Here is a 19,645-nt window from a genome sequence, read left to right as displayed (position 1 = left end):
TTCCTGAAGTGAAAAGTTGTAATATCTGTTGCATTTTTCTGTTCTATTTGTACATTCATTTATACAAGATATTTCCACAATATTTCTTTTTTTCCCAAATCCAGACGGGTCAAAGAGTCTCTGTGGATTCTTGAAATCCCTTTAGAAGAGCAATACGTGTTTTTGAAATGACAAATTAGCAAATAGCCAAGTTTGGGCTTTTAAAAGATCATCAGAGATTTGTTTCAGCAAAGCGGTTGTTTATCTCTGACTCAACAGTAATAATGGCTGAGAGGCACAAAGGGCGCTCATCTACAGCAAGTTTAGCAAAGAGGTTCATCTCCCTGATATTTTTTTTATTTTTTTTTTTATAGTAAATCGGCTGAAACATGAACGAACACTGGTGTGCTGCTTCAGGCCCGTGTTGTGAATATGACGTACTGATCGCTCACTGTTTAGGTTATTGTGAAAAGGTTTTTGACTTTTTGTTGCTGAGCGCCACATTGCCCCGATGACTTGCAAGATTAACAAAGTAGTGACATGTTTTCTGGTAATCTTTGTTTTTTGTTTTTTTCCTCCACTGAGTTGAGATGTTAAAGTTGTAGAAATATCCAGGTTCAGGACGTCCTCAGGCAAGAAATGAGATGCTGTCATTGTGGTTTAGAAGAGCTGCACAAAGCCATAACACCAACCGCCTCATGAGTGCAGGCTGGTATTTCTGATTTGATCTAGACAGTAAATCTGCACCTCGTCTTCTCAGTTTAACTTTAAATATGACATTCTTTGTTTGGTTCTGGATTTTTCATCAGTGGGAAAAAAAATAAGTTTTAAAGTAAACATTGCAGTCATGTTTTTTTTTCTAAATGTTTGTAAATTAAGTACTGTACATGTGATCCTTTGATGCTTGCGTTTTTTTTTTTTTTTTATATTTTTTGCAAGAAAATAATGCCAAATAAAAATGTTTCATTTAAAGAGACTGTTTTCTATTTTTTTTTTTTTTTGCAGCGGTATGAAAGAAGTTGGATTATAATCACTGTTGGGCTTTTCTTATGCCCGAGGGGCTCACCATGAACCAGAACAACAGCCACTTCAGTGTGCTCTGTGTTCGCGCGGCGCAGTCCCACAGTGAGGAGACAGGAAGGAGCGCTGCCTCCAAACCGCTGTCAGCACGAGCTGGAAATGACTCCAGCAGTAGCTCAGATTTCCAGCTGGAGCGTGGAGGAAGGAAGGACAGAAAACACAGCTCACATCTGCAACGAATTCAGGCACCGCAATCTCCGAGCTGCCTGTCTCACTGCAAAACAAATCAGCCATTCCTCTGTTCATTTAGCATGAAGGGTACAACTCCAGGTGAAGACAATGCTAGCCTCTTGAGATGAAGGAGAATAGTTGTATAAAATGCTAGATAATTATACTTTTAGCCTTTACTGATGACGCTGACATATCTGAAATGCACCTCTTTTTATTTTATTTATCCTTTAAAAAGTATTGATCACACTGCACGTATGTAAAGAGGACTCTAACTGATGCACTGAGACCAAGTACTAGAAATGAATACTAAAAATATACCTACACCCATCCCTTACAGTAGTTGGTGCATGGTCCTCAGCGTCACTAATTTTATGAATACATCGTCAAAATAAGACTTATTGACCTGTTAATAAACTTTACCACAGGACATTACTACAGGTGCATGTATGTATGTTAATGTTAATATCTTTGGACTTTTGCAGATGAGGTGAAGACAGTGAATTAGAGCCTTAAGTCATTACGAACAAACCACATTGATCAAATGTTAAAGAAAATACTGTTTAATTAAAAATCTTAATGGCTTAGGCATGAAAACATGGCAACACAATGAATGCTGAGGATATTAAAAAGACAATAAATAAAATCATATTTACACAGGCAATAACGAAGCCATGAAGACAACTTTTTAGTAGGCAAGTTCCTGTTGAAAAGGCTAGTTAACATGATTATACCACATAAATCATTAACCAGTGACTCTGAGGGGAAATGTTTGTGTGTGTGTGTGTACTGTGTGTGTGTGTACTTTATGTGTGTGTGTGCGTTGTGTGAGCCAGCAGAGCCTCTGGCAGTGATGTCAGCCTCAAGTGTATCCTCACACAGCGGCACTTTGATGGTCAAGAGTTAGTCCCTGTTAGTGTTCAAACGCTGAGATCAAGAGAGCACAAAGCCAAAGGACTGACGACACATCCTCTGGATATCAAAACGAGCTGAGGGGGGCAACATGAAGGGGCAGCTTGCTGCTTTGAAATGCTTTTGGTCTGGGGCAATTAAAGCTGTAAGATTTCTATGGACTGACAGCAAGACAGAAAAGTGAGAGGCCAGACTCGCCAACCTCAGCCTCGGTCTGCAGGGATGTGATCAATCTACACTTCACTGTTCCAACATGGTTTGAGCTGTTGCTCATTTTACTGCATTTCCTTTTTGTTTTACATCAATGTATCTGAAGTACTTTAATGACATTAGGCGGACTTTTCTGTAACTAAATCTCCTTTGATAAATGCGCTGCACTACCCTGACAATGATCTGATTACAGACATTTAGAAACTGTTGCTATAACATAGTTTGTCCACAAGGGTGCACTATGTTTTCAATGTTCTAAAAAGTTTGATCACAATTTTTTTTATCTACCGAATTTATGTGAAACGTCCATAACAACTATTTATTTAACCCTCAAATATTTTTGATTGGACTCTAATTATCGGTTTTTGATACCTCCTGTGATTCTGTCGAATGGCCCAACATTTCCCATGTTTAGAACCAACTCCAAACTCCTAATATTTTGTTACTGAAAGAGACAAAACACTGTCAGGAATGAATGAAATGAAGCCGTGTAGATTTCTACTTCATTTAAGCAGTAAATGTGGAGTTAAGTGTTTTGGTTTCTCTGCTGTCATGTGCAGGCTGTGATTGACAGAAGGCACATTTACTGTGTGTGTTTTACTGCAGAAATCATGTGACCACTGCAGATCTATTTTGGAAGAGAAAAAGGAGAAATTGCACCCATAGGCAAACAGGAAACATCAGACGTGTTTTCCTGTTAATGTGAAAGTGGAAACGAGAAGCTCAGCCCCGTCTTGTATCTGGTTGTGTTCCTAAATGTGCACATTACTAAGGAACAGCCTTCTTTTACAGTGAATGGAGCTTCTCTTACTACACATTTGTATTCTGCACTGATGTGGCCCTGCACTCAGATCAGATGAATGAGACTCCCTGCTTTGATGACTCTGACATCTTTTCATCTTTGCTCTAAATGTGCCTGTGGTTGGGTTAATATACAAGCCCTCGTGTAGATGACATCAAAAGCCCTCTGATAGGCTGATGTATCATCAAGGTAAAGGTGTGGTGCCTGTTGGTCCACTGGAAACTAATCTAAACGCCTGAGTGAAGTCCACCACTTCAGAACTAACCCTATCCCAAGCATTTAGTTTGCTGTTCATTTGGATATTTAGTCGGAGAATGGATGTGAATGAAGTCCACTTGATGACTCTGAATGGAGGACTCGAGACTCGGACCGGTCCTGATCCAACTCAAACTCATTTCATCACTCAGCAGGTCATTCAATTATTTACAGAAAGACTGTTGATGATACGCTCTCACTAGATGGTCGGCAATCTCTTTAGCAACTTTCAAGGTGGAAAAAAAAAATACTAAACTAGCCGTTCTGTGAGGCTGTACTTAGGTACTGCTAACATCATTATGCTAACACGCTCACAATAACAAGACCAATGATTAATGTGAAAATTACTGGACACACAGTAGAGCTGAGGCTGATGGGTGTCATTAGTTTTGCAGGTATTTGTACGGTTAAACTTACTACAGTACAAACTTAAGCTGCAGGTGGCGCTAAAGGTCAGAGGATCACTAAAGTCAGCAGAATTCATCCTCTGGGGACCATGAATGTTTGCATCAAATTTCATAGCAATTCATCAAAATAGTTGTTGAGATATTTCAGTCTGGACCGACCAGCTGACATCACTGTTGTCAGATAGGTGCTGCTGCTACAGCAACAAAACTCTGTCAGAAACAAGAGCATAATTTGTTCCAACACGTAGTGATAGTCTGATCATTTCCTCGATTATTCATTTTATCTATAAAATGTCCATAAAAAAATGCCTGTTATAATTTCCTAAAGCCCACGCTGACGTCTTCAAAGACGAATAAAGCAACTACACAAGTGAAAAGCTGAAACTATGGAATGTGATAATATTGATATTTTTTGCTCAATAGAAACTGTCTTAAATAATGAATCGATTATCAAATAGCTGCAGATTACTTTTCTGCCGATCTACTAATCGATTAATCAACTAATCGTGATCTTAAACTGCTTCGAGGGTTCGGACACCAACCAGCGAACTCGTATCTTCGACATTCGCCCTGTAACGACTTTCACGAGCTGCTGAGTGACTGAAATGTAATACGTCTGATTATTGTAACCGAATCTGAAGAGTGTGAAATCGGAGGAAGTTGATGATGTTTGGGTGGAAAAAAAGTGCAAAATGGTTTTAAAAGTATGAAATATAACAAGTTATGTGGTAAATCTAATGCGAGTAAGGAAACAAAAAGCAAGAAAACTGAATCACTGGAATGTTTCTGTAAGAAGGTGTCATGAGTCCACAACACTGCCAACATTATTACATCATCCCTATGTGTCCTTTCAGCATCGGTTCATTCATCAGTACATACAACCCCGGCTTAATGCTGAGTACCTGAGTCCACGCGACATCACACCACCTTCAGTCTTTTTGCTTTAGAGCTCAGTGTAAATCCCTTCAATTTGATTTTTCACTAAACCCAGTGAAGCTGTTCTGGGTTGAAACGTGGGTTCATAAACATGTAAGAGGAAATCTAACAGTTCATGTTAAAGTCTTTTCACTTTTTTTTAGTAAGAAACTATATGAGTATACATAAGCTTTTGACTAAATAAATCAGCCTTCAGTGACAGGCCACCTCCACAGGCGGCAGGAAACCAGGGAATTAAATGAAAGAATGAACTTCTCAAAAAATTCTGCCATTGTTAGTACCACACACAGCACAACACGTTATGAGAGTACTTAAACATTAAACTTGTTATTTCATTATAGAACCATCATTGATCCGGGAGCTGCGAGGAGATATGGAGTCGTGTTCAACTTGTCAAAAAACCATCGAAAACGGAGCGAGCCACAGTGACGCGTACGACATGAAGCCCTGCAATACTGCACTGCAACTGAACATTCACATTCTTCAGCATGAGCACATGCACACACGCATGCACGCACACACACACGCACGCACGCACACACACACACACACACACACACGCCACGGAGTTAATCACTAAATTTCCGACCGAGCTCGTGTCGCTACATATTCGTACGCCACAATTTTGCCCAAGAAGCTTGTAAAGCACCAAACTGAACGGCTGCCTGCAGCGGGACACCGAGTCAAACACACAGCGATGCCTCGACTGTTCAACAACACGTAGCTTAATGAGAGAAGGTACTCAGACTGAGGAGGGGGGGGGGGCTGCCACAGCACGAGTCGACCTCAGCCAAGTACAGCGGGGCGTCAAAGCTTCGCTACAGAGAGCTCACCTTCAAGGCTTTGACTCTCCGTGAATGCTGCGTTCAGGTCGTATCAGATCTGCTGCGTGCCTCTACGACTGAGCTGCTCCTTCAAACAAACTAAAAGTTCGAGATTCTGAGGTTTCAATGTCAACTACTTGGAAATGGCATAACAATAGCCCAGGTTAATCAAAATTATATATTTTCATCTTAAAATTCCTTTTAGAAAAGCAAAAAAAGGACTTTTTATGGGTATTTCAAGGATTAAAAACTTGATGTAGCTGTTGTTATCTTGTTCGTCTTCTGATACGACATGAATGCAGCATTGCTCCTCTGAGTAAAACCTTTTGGCAAGTACTTGTGGCCCTGCAGGAAAGTGCTTGGTAAATGCTATCCATGATAATGGCACAGAGTGGAGACAGAGACGAGACCGAGAGGATGAGCGTCACTGGAGCGACTATGTGGCGATGTGCGCCGTGGAGGGGATGGAGACGAACTCGCGCAGGATGTTCTTGGCCGTCTCCAGGTTGTTCTGGGCGATCATCAGGGCTTTCTGGATGTCCTGGATGGAGTAGCCTTGGGACATCAGGCATTCAATCTCCCCATTGAGGGCCAGGTTCCCAGGGCCCGCGGGAGGAGGAGGAGGAGGGGAAGAGGCCGAGGCAGAGGAGGAGGCACCAGGGAGGTCCGGCAGCGGAGCAGAATATTCACGGTTTACAGGCCGAGGCCGTCGGTCGGAGTTGGCTCGCCGGGGGAGAGGTTTCGGGGGACGGGAGACAGGGGGGTCAATAACTGGTGCAAACATACCTGGAAACACACAGTTAAGCAGATGAGTTAGTTACCATGAGAACTGAGTTAGATTTAAGCACCTGAGGGGAATACAGAGGCTTTTGATTTTTGTTGGTTAGTTGGTTGCACTACGGGCCTGTACAGGTTTCATACCCGTTTACCACGAGCTACGAGTACCACCTGGTAAACAGCATGATTGAGGGGCTTGCACTACACAGAGGGTCTTTAAATCTGGGACTAGTTGCATTTTAGCCCAAGACAGAAGATTATTTTTAAAGCATAAAAACTTGTAGAAATACATACTTGTTTCTACTGCACCATCCAGGCTGAGGCTGCTGAAGGCAGCTGAGGGGCCGCTGACGTCCGACAGGGTTCTTCTGGTGGGGGCCGGAGGGACGACGGGTCTGGGACAGTCGTACTCGTAAACATCCTCCACACCGGTCTCCTCGTTATTGTCCTGGGAGTCCACGGCCGAACGTTGAGGGAGGTCTGAAAAACAAGCACAGCAATGATGAGCGCCTGTTGTTAATATACAACACACAGATCATCACGTACGGCGAGTGACCAGAGAAAAGAAAACGACGTGAAACCATATCTATGACGTAAACAATACCTTGCTTGAAATGTTCAGTTCATGTTGAGACTGCATCTGTACTTTAACACATCACTTATTACATTTTTCTAAAGGAACACCGTCCTTCTTTCTCTATATGAAATAAATTCAAAATAATGAGGTTATCTCCTCTTATTAAGTAATGTGTGACAGTAAATAATCAGTAATAGTGAATTCATGTATTTGAGTCCTTGTGTTAGGGGCTCAGTGCCAGGCTCATTCTGGTGCAAGAATAAAAAAGAAGAAGAAGAGATTTTGGTGTGTTGTTACCCAGATCTGAGGTCTGTGCTGTCTCAGATGAACCAGCCTGGGCCTGGATGTTACACATGGACTCGTAGACCTGGGGGTCCTCAGAGTCACTCTCACCCACCTCACTGCTGGGACAAAGAGACAAAGAGAGAGAGAAAAACATTTCTGTTAGGAGAGCCACAGTATTATTAGTTATTCTCTAGTGTCTAGGCTCTTTACACAAAATCTAGTCCTGTCTAGATTTCTGGATTTTGTCCTTTTTTGGTGTGAAATAAATTTGTAGACCTCGAGTTATTAACCAAAGGAAAGCAAAAAGTCTGTCAAGCAAAAATTAATTTTCAATCACGTCTGAAGTCATATTATCAATATATGAGTAAGAACATTGTACGATTAAGGAAACATTTCAGTGACAATAAAACAGTAAATATTTAGTATATTGAATAAAACTCCTTTCTGCTTATAATATGAGCAACATTTCTTCACATCCTCTGATAATATAACTTGAGAAATTCGTTTTTCCCAGTCGGCCTCAGAAATATCCGATTTTAGGATCACAACATCATCACACACCAGAAGTTTTTCTATTCATTCTCGCTGCGGTGTGTGGATTCTGCTCCTGTGTTTTGGACTCTGTCATCATTTCATCAAAGAGAAATTCTTCTCTGGCACTGCATCTGCCTCATCTGCTTTGAAATACTTACTCAAGGGGGTTGAAAATAGCGAATAAGTAAAGAGCGAGGCGCTTGTTGGTTTGAGAACGGGGCATCCCTGGACAAACAAAACTGAAGCTCCAGAGCGCCCTGGTGGACATAAAAATTACTGCTCCGGATACATTATTGCAGCATTTAGTCGAGACTGCGACCACTGTTCATATACGCTCACCCGGCCCCTTCTCAGCAACACCTGTGCACCTGCTTTTCCATGCACTTATCAACAAAATCACCAGTAGAAGACATTTTGGATGCAGCAGAACAGGAGACTGGCAGCATGAATGCACAGCTGGCAGATGTGTTTACCTGATGTCATTGTGTTGGTTTGCCTGGGCCGGTGGTGGAGGCACCAAGGAGCCTGTTATTACCCAGGGAGCACCAGTGGCTGGAAGAGAGGTGGGGCTCATGTACTCGTTCTCCTCGCAGTCTGACGACGGCCTCTCCCCACTCATCACCGCTGAGGCTGGCAGAGACCTGATAGAAACCACAAAGCATGATGGGATAGTGAACCAAAAGCCATTTTCCCTATTACCTCTTTGTGTAGTGACAGTATCCAAATTCTGTCATCATGATAGCATAACTTTAATTCATCCATTTATAGCCGTTCACTCTTCCTCAGTTCTTGTCCCATGATGTTCCTGTCTATTCCCTGCACGTCACAGCAGCAGAGCTCTCCATACCTTGCAGCCAGACAGTAGACGGCGTTGGTGGCTGACTGGGGTTTGCTTCCCTCTCCGCTGGCGTCGTTGCTCTGAGGGGCGGAGGACAGGGCTGAGGGGGCCTTGGTTGCAGGACGTGGCACCATGTAGTTGGAAGCCCAGGCGGGCTGGTCGGGGGTGCAGGGCAGGGGTCTCCTCTGGACTCTGGAGTCCTGGCCGACCAGGGAGGGGCGCTCCGGAGGGGGAGGAGGGGGCAGCTCTCTCAGGGCTGGAGGCAGAGGTAGAGGCTTGTCTCTGTGAGTGGCTGCCATCTGGAGAGAAGGTGGGAGGGGATGGTGATGTTATTATCTAGCAGAGATGTGAAGTCACGCACGCGCACGCGCACACGCACACGCACACACACACACACACACACACACACACACACACACACACACACACACACACACACACACACACACACACACACACACACACACCTCCTTGGATGTGTTAGTAAGGCAGGCAGTAGAACAGAGGTTTTGGTGGGCGGGCTTCACCATTTACCTTTATGTTACATGCACACAGTTGATGACTGGAAATACCAACATTTAGCACAGGAACTTGACTTCCTCATTCATGTGTGCTTACATGAGGTGTTTGTTGCATGTACATTTGAAAGAATGTGTGATATCTTAAAGGGTGGTGGGAAATGGAAGAGCGCTGTCAACACACTCACATACACACACTCTTACCTTGGCTGTGGCTCCCTGGCCCAGTGCACTGTGGGAGCTGGAGGGTCTCTGCTGCAAGAGGTCCAGTCTGGGGGGCACTGGAGGCAGCTGAGACACTGGAGATGGTGGACGCTCAACCTGCACACACACACACACACACACACACACACACACACACACACACACACACACATACACTTAGAGATGCTGCATGAAACCGGCAGTGACATTTCAATTTTGCTACTATAATCTAAACTAATGGAATAAAGACAGTTCTATAACAGGTAATTGAGTCAGCAGAGACTAAAATGATCCCACGTGGATTCTTGGGACTAAATCTAATCAGGTGAGTATCTGTTGGGTTGATGTTTGTGTACTTTGTGTACTTCCTGACATATTAACCATTTTTATGTGCTCCTCTTACCTTGGTGCAGGCCAGCCTACTCATCACAAGGTGCTGGTCCTCCAGGCGATCGTCTTCTTCCTCATCATTCCCAGCAGCTTCTGCTCTGCTGGACCCCTGGAAACCAGCGAAGGAAGCCCCGCTGGCCTTCGGGTGGAAAGGGTCCACCACGATGGGCTCTGTGCCTTTAATCTCACAGCGGCAAAATGGGCAGCCCTGACCCTCCGACTCCTGATACGTACACACAGGGGAGCAGAGAGAAAAAAGAGCAGTGAGTAAGATTAAGAGTAACAGCTACATAGGCTTTAAATTCTTCCACATTTTCATGTTAGACCTAAACTTACATTGTTTTTAGGCAAAACCTAACCTACAGTACATCTGCAGAAAGTGTTGAATTTCATCAGCAGCAACATATAAGAATGATAAGGTTAAGAATGAAAATCACTCTGAATTAATCAATTAGTAAGTGAAAATAGTATTTCTGTTCCGTTGTGTGTCTATGTGTTAGTATATAACAGACCTACTGCTACATTATGATGTTGCACTTATGGCAATAATGCTATGAAAATGTTGTGCTGACTTTATCATGTAAATCCACAGTCAACACAAGGTAAATTCAGCATTATGTACATCCCAAAGCACATGTCCCATCAGTACAAAACTAAACAATCATTTTTTCATGATATGCATGTTAACTAAAGTCATTAAGGAAATTCAGTATTTTCTGTATACCTTTCAAATGAAAAGCCTCCGAGGATCAGGTGAGATTATGCTCTTTGAGCAGCTAGAAGGCTTTTATTGTGAAGCATAAGTGCAGGAAGTGTTGAGTTTCATTGACTGTAACTTAAAATGGCAAAGGAAAACCTTAAAGCGTCTTACTAAAATATGAGGAAGTATAAAACAGAAGAAATTCTAATGAAATGTTATATAATATGTAATGCAATATAAGCTTGTTTCAAACTGCCTGGTTTTCTCTGCAGCTGAGGAAAATGAAGGCCAGAACAGATAAGTAATATTAGGAGCCAATATTCATTTTCAGTAAATGTGAATATTTTAGTGCAAAAAGCCTGAATCCAATCAAAGCTGAATTTAAATAAATGTTTACACCAGCAAGGAAAAGAAAGACAGACTTCACTTCCGACAAACCAGTGTGATTAAACTTCATGGAGTGTAGTAGACAGCCTCACCTGCCAGGCAGTCAGACAGGAGGTGCACATCAGGTGCCTGCAGGGCTCGATCTTCACATCCTTATCGTTCTCTGCACAGATCTTACAAAGCTGGAAAGTGGAGCCCATCTCACAGTACAGCTCATACTGCTCCTACAGGGACGAAGGAGGAGGAGGAAGACCATGTCATGGTTTTATTCAAATTTACTCAGAATTTATCATTTATGTTTTTGCTTCTATCGGCCAGTACCATGTTCTACATATCATAGCATAACATGGTGGCTCTAAATTGCCTAATGCACCTTTTGCAGTGTGACTATTGCACATATTTGCTTTCACACAGATTTCCTGAGAAACAAGAAATTGGTTGACTGGGTTTCACATGAGAAACAGACAAACCTGAGTGACTTTGATGTGGTCCTGTGGAGAAGGTTCACACAGCCCCGTTAGGTCTGGGTTCTGAGCACGGCCATCTGGGAACAGATAGCTGGAGAAAAACCACATACATTAAACACACACACATATCCACACACAGCTCAGTATCATATAAAATTTCTTAACTTATTTGTAAAATCAAAACAATTCGTTGAAAGTCGATAAAAGAACAAGTGTTTGGGATAATTCTCTGTGGGTAAGACCCTTTCACAATCCCCTGCTCTTAAATTTAGTCCACTGGAATGAAACTGTAGAGCAGAAGTGACGTGTCTGTAATCAATACAAATCATATAAACAATGTAGTCACAAATTTGAAAGATGGCTTCAGCGCACACTTAGTTATTGAACAGATTGCAGCTGTGACTCTGACCTTCTGTCCTTATTGTGCCAAGTTATTACAGAGCTTTAATAACTTCCAGTCTTGATTCTCTATAAGTTTGTTATTTGGGTTCAATCCATCAATGAAAATAAATGTTTGTTGTTTTTTTTCCCAGGAAACAGAAACATGTTTAAAAAGATACACTTAATAAACAAACTACTGCTGGTTTGTGTGTTAAGAATAGGCCCTTTGAGTTTCTTGTCCCCTGTTATTAACACAGTGAAACACAATGACATTCCCTCAATATGCTGATTAAAAATTCTGCAGTGGTTAAAGCAATCTCTAATCTTTTCTACCCCCTCCATAAAGCAGGGGTTAGAAAATACTATACCCCAAAATATATAAATTGGTGCTTTGATACTGTGTTGCAGTGGGACTCACAATCCCTCTCTGTATCCATCAATGAGGGCTTGGAAAAGTGGTTTGTTATGGGGGATGGTCTGCAGGATGTTCCCATCAGCTGTCACGTAGCCGATTGCCCACTGGCCCAGCCGGGTGCAGCTCAGCCTGAAGATGTAACTGAAAGAAAGACAGCATTGAACACAGTCAGCGTTCAATTGCAATAACATGTTTAATGCAGTTGGGAATCAGACTGTTGGATTCATCCAAAAGAGTTTCATTTCTGTAGTTCCATGTATTTCTGGACCACGCGGGATAATGGATAAAAGGATTTTTTTTTTTTTTTTTTTTAAGTGTTCAAAGTGCTCGTCCGTGTCTCACCTGCCAGGTTTGTGGATGAACCTGTGCAGTCGGGCCTTGACCTCGTCATAGGTTAGGAAGGCCATATAACCAGGGTGTGTGACTGCCAGACTGTTCCAGTTCCTTAGAAGAGACGACCATGGCTACAAAACACATGGACACAAATAAAAATGTTCATGATACATAAAACACTTGTTTTTTGTTCAGCTTTACTGCCCAAAAACATATTTTAAAATATCCAGGAAGGAATCTAATTCTTTCATCAAGTGTCACTGTTAAGTTTTTTATTTCACTTGATCGTCTTTAAGCCATAAAAAAAAAGAGTTTCTGATAGCTACTAGCACTACAGAGCAACGCTTTTATGAGTGGGTCACTACGCGTAAAGACATTCTCGTGGATGCACATGCACACACAAGCCTTCAGGTGACACATTACACATTCCTTCCAATGCTTCCACATTATTCCACTGATGAACAAGTAGTGGTGGCATGCCAAGAAATGCAGCAAAGTGCCAACAAAGACAGGAAAGAAGTACAAGCAAGAAAAACACAGATGTAACAAAGCCGATTTTAACAATAACACTGTAACTCTAAATGTAAACATGACTTTTGTTTACAAGAAAATTTAACACAACCTTTAATTTAGTCACATTAATGATAAATAATTAAAGGTTACTACTGAACCTATAAAAATTAAGAGGTGCAGGCAACAAAGGCTTCGTTCAGTTAGCTTGAACTCAAAACTTAAACATGCCCAAATAACAGGATCACATTACACAGAGCTGCAGATACAAGACACAAATTTTGCTCAAATCCAAATGTTGGCAGCACAGCAGCTTTCAAGCTTGATGAAAATGAAAATGTCCTGACTTTCTGTTTCCACACAGAGTACATCTTGTCTACTTCTGTATCCACACAGCAGAGATTTGAGCTGGACTCACTGAAAGACTGATGATCGAAACTGATACTCTTGTGTCAAAACCAAATGTATGTCATGTCTGAAATGTCAGACCACAGCTACAATTGCACACTGCATCCTTTTTTTATTCAGTATAGCTTTCAAGGTGTCAAATGTTCTATGTCATTCTTAATTTACATTGAGGTTTTATGAAGAATTCATGAAGGTAGAGTGAATTCTACATAAATAAACTTGCCTTGTATTGAATTAAAGCATGGACTTGTGGATACCTTAACCTCCCCAAAACACTCTACCGTGATGAGCCTTACCTGGAAGAGCCTGGTGAAGATGTCAAACTCAAAGACTGAGATGTAGTCGTTGCAGGTGAGGTCGATGGTGGACTTCAGGGCCATGGCCTCCAGGCCTGAGCTGATGGGGTGAAACTCGTGGAGAGCCTGACGAAATGTCCTCCATGGCACAATGGTCCTTCAAGAGTGGGGTCACAGAAAGTAACAGGTTTTATATGAACCTAACCCGTCACCGTGGTTTGAATACCATCATGCTCACAATCTCAAAACCTAAAGCTCAGACAGCAACTTATTAAACAGAATCACTGTGAAAGGTGGGCTTTAACAGAGTCACACAGACAGAGTCAAACATACAAACTTGCTAAATTAGTTCTAATCAAGAACATGCAGATGCAAATTTGCATAGTTAATCCATTATTAACACTCAATTTTGATAGTTTCAAACAGAAGTTTACAAGCACAAATAAATAACACTCGTGATATTAACTTTTAAAATACCAAACTAAATTTAGTTCACTAACTTCTTTTTTTAGACATGTTTGATAGAGTTGAAACTCACTTATCCCCAAATGACCTCCTCCAAAATTCAGCAGCATCAGCTTTGGTGATCCTGAAGTTGTCGCCCTGAAACAGGCCATTGGGGAAGATGGCTTTCAGCTCTGCCAGCATGTGACTGAAGATCAGAGACAGCTTGGTAAGGTTTCGCCTGAGTGAGAGGAGAGGAGAGAGAGAAGGAAAAACAGAAACAAATACAAGTTAGTACAGGACATTATTAGATTAAGTTTTAATCACTTCAAATCAGAAAGATTAGTTATTTAACAAACATGCGTGTATTTGCTTATCCATTATCAAACAAATGACACTTGTATTTACAGTGTAAATCTTAATAATTCCTCCAAATGCTTTTAGTCAACCACAACCATTCTGTACTTCAACACACAGAGATGCTGTTAAACCGTTTATATGAGAATGGTAATGTTAAAACCTTCCCTACTTTAAAATCTGAATCAGACTTTCCACTTTTAAATATCTTCTATGGTTTTCATGATTCATTTACCTATAGTAAGCTGAAAAACTTGACCACATTCTTAAACGTTTTCTGCCTTTTTTCTGTTTTATAGCACTGTAAACTTAATATCTTTGGGTTTTGGGCTGTTGGTCAGAAAACATGAGATTTGAAGTTGGCACATAGTTTGGACCCTGGGATATTTTCTGTAAATTTGCAAACAAAGAGATGAATCAAGAAAATAACCAGCATATAAATCGATAGGAAAAATAAGCGTTAGTTGCAGCCCTTCACAGCTTTTTCTATTGACCTTTACCAATCTGCTGGCCTTACATTCTTAGCTGCTAATTTGGGACTTCTACATTCTGTTAAGCACTGAACCACTATTTTGCAGCTACAGAAAACCCACTTTCCTCTAGTTTGAAAAACACATTCAGAAGGATGGAGTAGCATGAGTACACTTGTGGTATACTGTAGGCCCTAAAGCACAGTTTGCAACAAAGGTCCTATGCTGATGGACTTTTGATTTAGCACATAATCTAGCTAATCCAATACAGTTTAAAAAATCCTAAATATAAACTACATTATTCACCGTATAAAATAGCCCCAACAACAATCATACAATCACACAGTTGTTGATACACAAAATTTATGTAGAAACGCTTGATAAAGATCAGCGTGCTTCAGAGGAAGGATGAACTTTCGCTTAGTAATGGCTTTCTGAGAAACAGAGGAAGTGGATGTGATTGCGACAGTTTAATCACACCCTTATCATACAGTCGAGTGATTTTGCATCAGATTGCACGACTGGTCCACTTTCGCCAAATGTCATGAGTTACACTTCACGGAAAGTACAAAAATGGTGTGTGGAAAAAACTTTTTAGCAACTTTACATAGACCTGTGGCATCACAAGAAATATGACAGAGCAGCGTCTGTCTGTTTCTTTCCTTAGATGTAGTGGTTAAAGCCCAAGCCTGTACTATAATTACACCAATAAGTCACTGCCAACCTAATGTTGGCCTAATAGAATAACTGCTGTTCAAAAACTAGGCCATGGCGATCTAAATGAGTTACTCTGACACGTTTCTAAAATCTGTTTCTCACAGTGTCATGGAAATAAAACAGTAGCACAGACAAAAAGGACAGAGGACTCACACAGAGTTGTTTGGAAAAGGTTTGCCTCTACCTTGTAATAACAACGGACTAGATACATACGAAGGTTTTGACTCAGTGTTTAGATGAGACCACCTATTCTCAATCAATACTATGTGCAACTCTGTTCTCTAAAGACATAGTAAATTAATGATTAGACCAAACACTTATAACACAGTCAGCAGCAGCTAATTTGTGTAATATCCTACAATAATGATCTTCAGGGCTTATTTCTCAATCTTTAACACCTCTGTCAGTGAACCAAACAATTCCCCCGCTTCACAGCTCTTTTCTTTGCCACATCCTGATGCAACAGCCTGTTTACCCCCCCCCTCAAGGATGGATGACATTTCATCAGGACATAAGCTTACCTGGGCTGGGAGTTCTCCTCATACATCCTCTCCTTGGCCTCCTTAAAAAGGCTCATCGTCTGCTTAGTCTTGTTGGTCAAGTTCTCCATGACCACACGAAAATACTCGTTTTCCCCAAGGATCTCCATTTTGCCCTCGTACCGGGACAGGATGGTGCGTAGGTGCTGGTAGGTGTCTGGAAGCAGGTCCAGGATGTAGGGTGGGCTGTTCTTCAATGCCACCTTGGGGTTCTGGCACAAACGCACCACCTGGACAGGGAACACAATGGCCCTTTGAGACTCATCTAGCATGCAAACAGCATAACAACAACCTTGGAGAATCTGGCCCCCTGGTCTGTAGTTATGGAGAACTCTTGATCAATAGATATCACGATCTGTAAAGGATCATTTAGGTCTATTAGAACTTGGGTCTAATTTCCTTAGTATTGATTTCTATCACTTATGATGACATGACACTCACTAAAGTAATTGCTGGGATCTGAGAACACACCAACACAAGCTGTAGGTCAAAACTGGAACATGAACTGGGTCAGTAAACTGTGATGACTCTTTACAATAGACGGTTTGGCAAATCATTTTACCACTTTATCATTTTACCACTTTACTACAAGAGATTATCTGACCGCTTGTGATCCCTGCGTAATCTGACTTAGTTATAGCGATATTGCCATATTCCCACAGCTCAGCACTTAACTTCATCATATGATTTTTTTTTTTTTTTTATGATTATGTGTGAGAATGGATGAGAATGATGCTCAGTGCTTGGAAAACAAAACTCAAGTTGTAATAGACTGGATTTGTCCTGCACGACCCAGCACTAGAGGGACAAAAATAAGAGTAGTGCTTGTGCAGTAATATTGCTATAATAATAACAATAATATAATAATAATAATATAATAAAAATAATATTGCTGGCTGTAACATGAATGAGAGCATTTAAAATACCAACATATCGATTCTGTCTCCCTTCATTCAAAGTTCTTCAAACATCGTGTCATGAGGAGCGCAAACACTAACCTGATGCTCAATTTAGCAGTTTCTTTTAGCATTTTACTTTCTGCCTGGCCAATAAAAAACAGGAACAATGATGGTTTGTGGGGGGGTTTTTTTCACAGCTCTGTGCAGTCTGCGTACTTTTAATGTTTGCTTTTGTTTATAACGTGACACTTTACAGCAAATCTATTGCACACTTTTGATATCAATATGCAACAATTTGGAAAATGTATGCAAAAGGCACATAAAGTACTTAAAGCAGTGTTCAACACAACCATTTATTCCACTCTTATACATCACATCAGACAAAACCACTCACTAAAAACCTCCAACATAAACCTGATATCACCATACAGTTCCACTGCCGGGCAATAATCACTATTACCATATTATCACCCAGTCCTTAGAGGAAACAAAGCAAAACACAGCAAAAGGGATCACTCCTTGCCATGTGACATGATGACACATCACACTGTAGGTGAAATGAGGCAGCACAGCCACGTCTTTGCACAGCACAGGCATGCAATGTTACACCGTACTCTGTCTTTTATCTCATGCTGTCTCTCCTCTATAATCCAGCCCTCCTGAATTAATCTCCTGTGAACTCTTGTCTCTTAATCTCTCTCTACTTTCTTCTCCTCTGTCTCACACAGTTAGGATTGTGTTTAAGATAAACTAAAGTGACAATCAGCAAAGGATATACTGTAAAAAAAAAAAAAAAAGCTTTGTCACACACAACACACACAGAGCTCCCTTTTGATATAATACCAATTATAGGGTGTTCTCTCAGGGATATCTATGAGCCCTTTAAAGTCCATGGCAAATGATCAACAGATTACTGCCACAGTGACCTAATTCTCTATAATTTATCCCAATTGGCTATTGGATCAGGGACACTATTGCACTTCAGTACTTCTATTGTACTTGTTTGTTTGGGATTAAATGTTCCCATTCAGATAACATACATCTCCACGAGTCTATTTGCATATTTGAATGCCAAGATACCTTTCTGTGTGGATGTGTGAAACTAAATCTGATACTATGTCAGTTTCACAGAAGGTTAAGGCAAAATGTGTCTATAACTAATACAAAAGTCCATGTCTAAGATGGTCATGTCCAAACCATTTCTGACGGTAATGATCATGAAAAGGAGGGACGTGGCAGTGAATACTCACAATTTCGGTCCCATGTTATAAATATTTATAACGATTTCTTTTTACTCTAAGAACATTGTCAATACCTTATCCATGAGTTTCCAACATTTCTCCACCATTTTCTTATCGACCACAGCAGGTTGGTGAGGCTGGATAGGCTGCTGGTGGGGCTGAAAGGCGTCCTTCATCAAGCCGATGAGACCGGCGCCCCTCCTCGGATTTCCGGCCATTAAATCGGTCGGCGACCGGGGGTTAGCCCCGGGGCTTAGGCTGACAACCAGGAATTATTCTTGACACGTTTTTCGGCAAAACACCCGCTATTTATGCTCTATACTTAACATCGGTAATAATTTGTCATGCAGAGACTGTCCTAGAGCAGAACAAAAAAGGCTGTGTGTACACTGTACGCGACGCAGCTAGCTAACGAGCTACATTTGAAAAACCTCTCTGTGTGATTCCGTCGCCAAATACAAGCTTAGGACATAGTCGTTATGTTGTTGTGTCTGCTGTCAGACAGTTAGCTATCTCTTCCTGGCGACGGCAAGTCAAAGCCCCCCTGAGATATCAACCCGGCTTATTATAGACTCGGGGTGTTAATAAGCCACATAGAGCGATCAACAAACAGGTTGTGCAGCAGTTTCAGCCAACGACAAGCCAGCAGCTTGAGTAAACAAGGATGTCCGGCCGCAACCTTCAAAATAAAGGTATGGCTTGTGAACAAGCAAACCCATGATAGGAAAATGCGACAAACCACTTGTCGATCAGGTCTGTGCAGGAGTGGTGTATGCAAATATTTAGATTTTTTACTAAGATAAAAATAGCAATAGTATAAAGGAGAGAAAAAATACATGATAAAACAGAGTAAGATGGTTTCAAAAGTAAATGTATATTAAAGGAGAATGGCCTTTTTCTGTGTGTTATTACTTATATATTATACTGGATTTATAATTGATGCATTCACATGTAAGCAGCATTTTAATGTTGTAGCTAGAGGAGGTGAAGCTAATTTTAACAAAAAGAAATACTGAGTAATCCAGGAACAAGTCTCCCCAATTTTCATTTGTTATTTGTTCAGTTAACCTTCAGTAATACTTTCCATATAAAGAAATAAAAATCAGGAGGAGAAATATTTTTATTTAGCAGACTAGGTAAACTGGTGACTCTAAACTGTTTGTGGGTGTGAGGATAGTAGTCTGTTAACAATGTCGTGAAATCAGTGGAAAGCAGCTGCATCCTGGGAGGCGCATTCAGACCCTGGTCTGGTCCTTTAAAGGTGTCTATGACAACATGTGAGCTGCAGCAGCACAGCAGAGAGATGACGTTCACATCAACAACCACTTAATTACTATGATGAATCTCAGTGGCTGCAGCGGCTGCAGCAGCTCGGCCTCGGTCCA

The 19,645-nt window shown here is 41.3% G+C and overlaps 1 protein-coding gene across 1 annotated transcript; it reads right to left on the bottom strand.

Moving 5' to 3' along the window:
• Nucleotides 1–1,774: 1,774 nt before the first annotated feature.
• Nucleotides 1,775–18,905, bottom strand: LOC111217085 (E3 ubiquitin-protein ligase CBL-like). Its single transcript, XM_022738795.1, has 15 exons — nucleotides 18,335–18,905; nucleotides 16,103–16,350; nucleotides 14,132–14,278; nucleotides 13,594–13,750; nucleotides 12,389–12,510; nucleotides 12,050–12,187; nucleotides 11,254–11,341; nucleotides 10,876–11,007; nucleotides 9,710–9,919; nucleotides 9,307–9,423; nucleotides 8,594–8,883; nucleotides 8,220–8,387; nucleotides 7,225–7,331; nucleotides 6,645–6,830; nucleotides 1,775–6,359 (listed from the first exon to the last, which is right to left on the bottom strand). The coding sequence occupies exons 1-15, from the start codon at nucleotides 18,476–18,478 to the stop codon at nucleotides 6,010–6,012; spliced, it is 2,604 nt and encodes an 867-aa protein (XP_022594516.1). The 5' UTR covers nucleotides 18,479–18,905; the 3' UTR covers nucleotides 1,775–6,009.
• Between the last annotated feature and the right edge of the window lie 740 nt (nucleotides 18,906–19,645).

The sequence above is a fragment of the Seriola dumerili genome, unplaced genomic scaffold (genome assembly GCF_002260705.1).
Source record: "Seriola dumerili isolate Sdu_G_001 unplaced genomic scaffold, Sdu_1.0 BDQW01000040.1, whole genome shotgun sequence".
NCBI lineage: Eukaryota > Metazoa > Chordata > Actinopteri > Carangiformes > Carangidae > Seriola > Seriola dumerili.
This window is presented reverse-complemented; position numbering and strand designations above follow the sequence as displayed.

Coding starts and splice junctions, on each gene's coding strand:
- LOC111217085 (XM_022738795.1), bottom strand. CDS start 18,478: ATGGCCGGAAATCCGAGGAGGGGCGCCGGTCTCATCGGCTTGATGAAG. Junction 13,751..14,131: donor AGGAGGTCATTTGGGGATAA/GTGAGTTTCAAC, acceptor CCACTCTTGAAG/GACCATTGTGCCATGGAGGA. Junction 8,388..8,593: donor GTCTACTGTCTGGCTGCAAG/GTATGGAGAGCT, acceptor GGTTTCTATCAG/GTCTCTGCCAGCCTCAGCGG.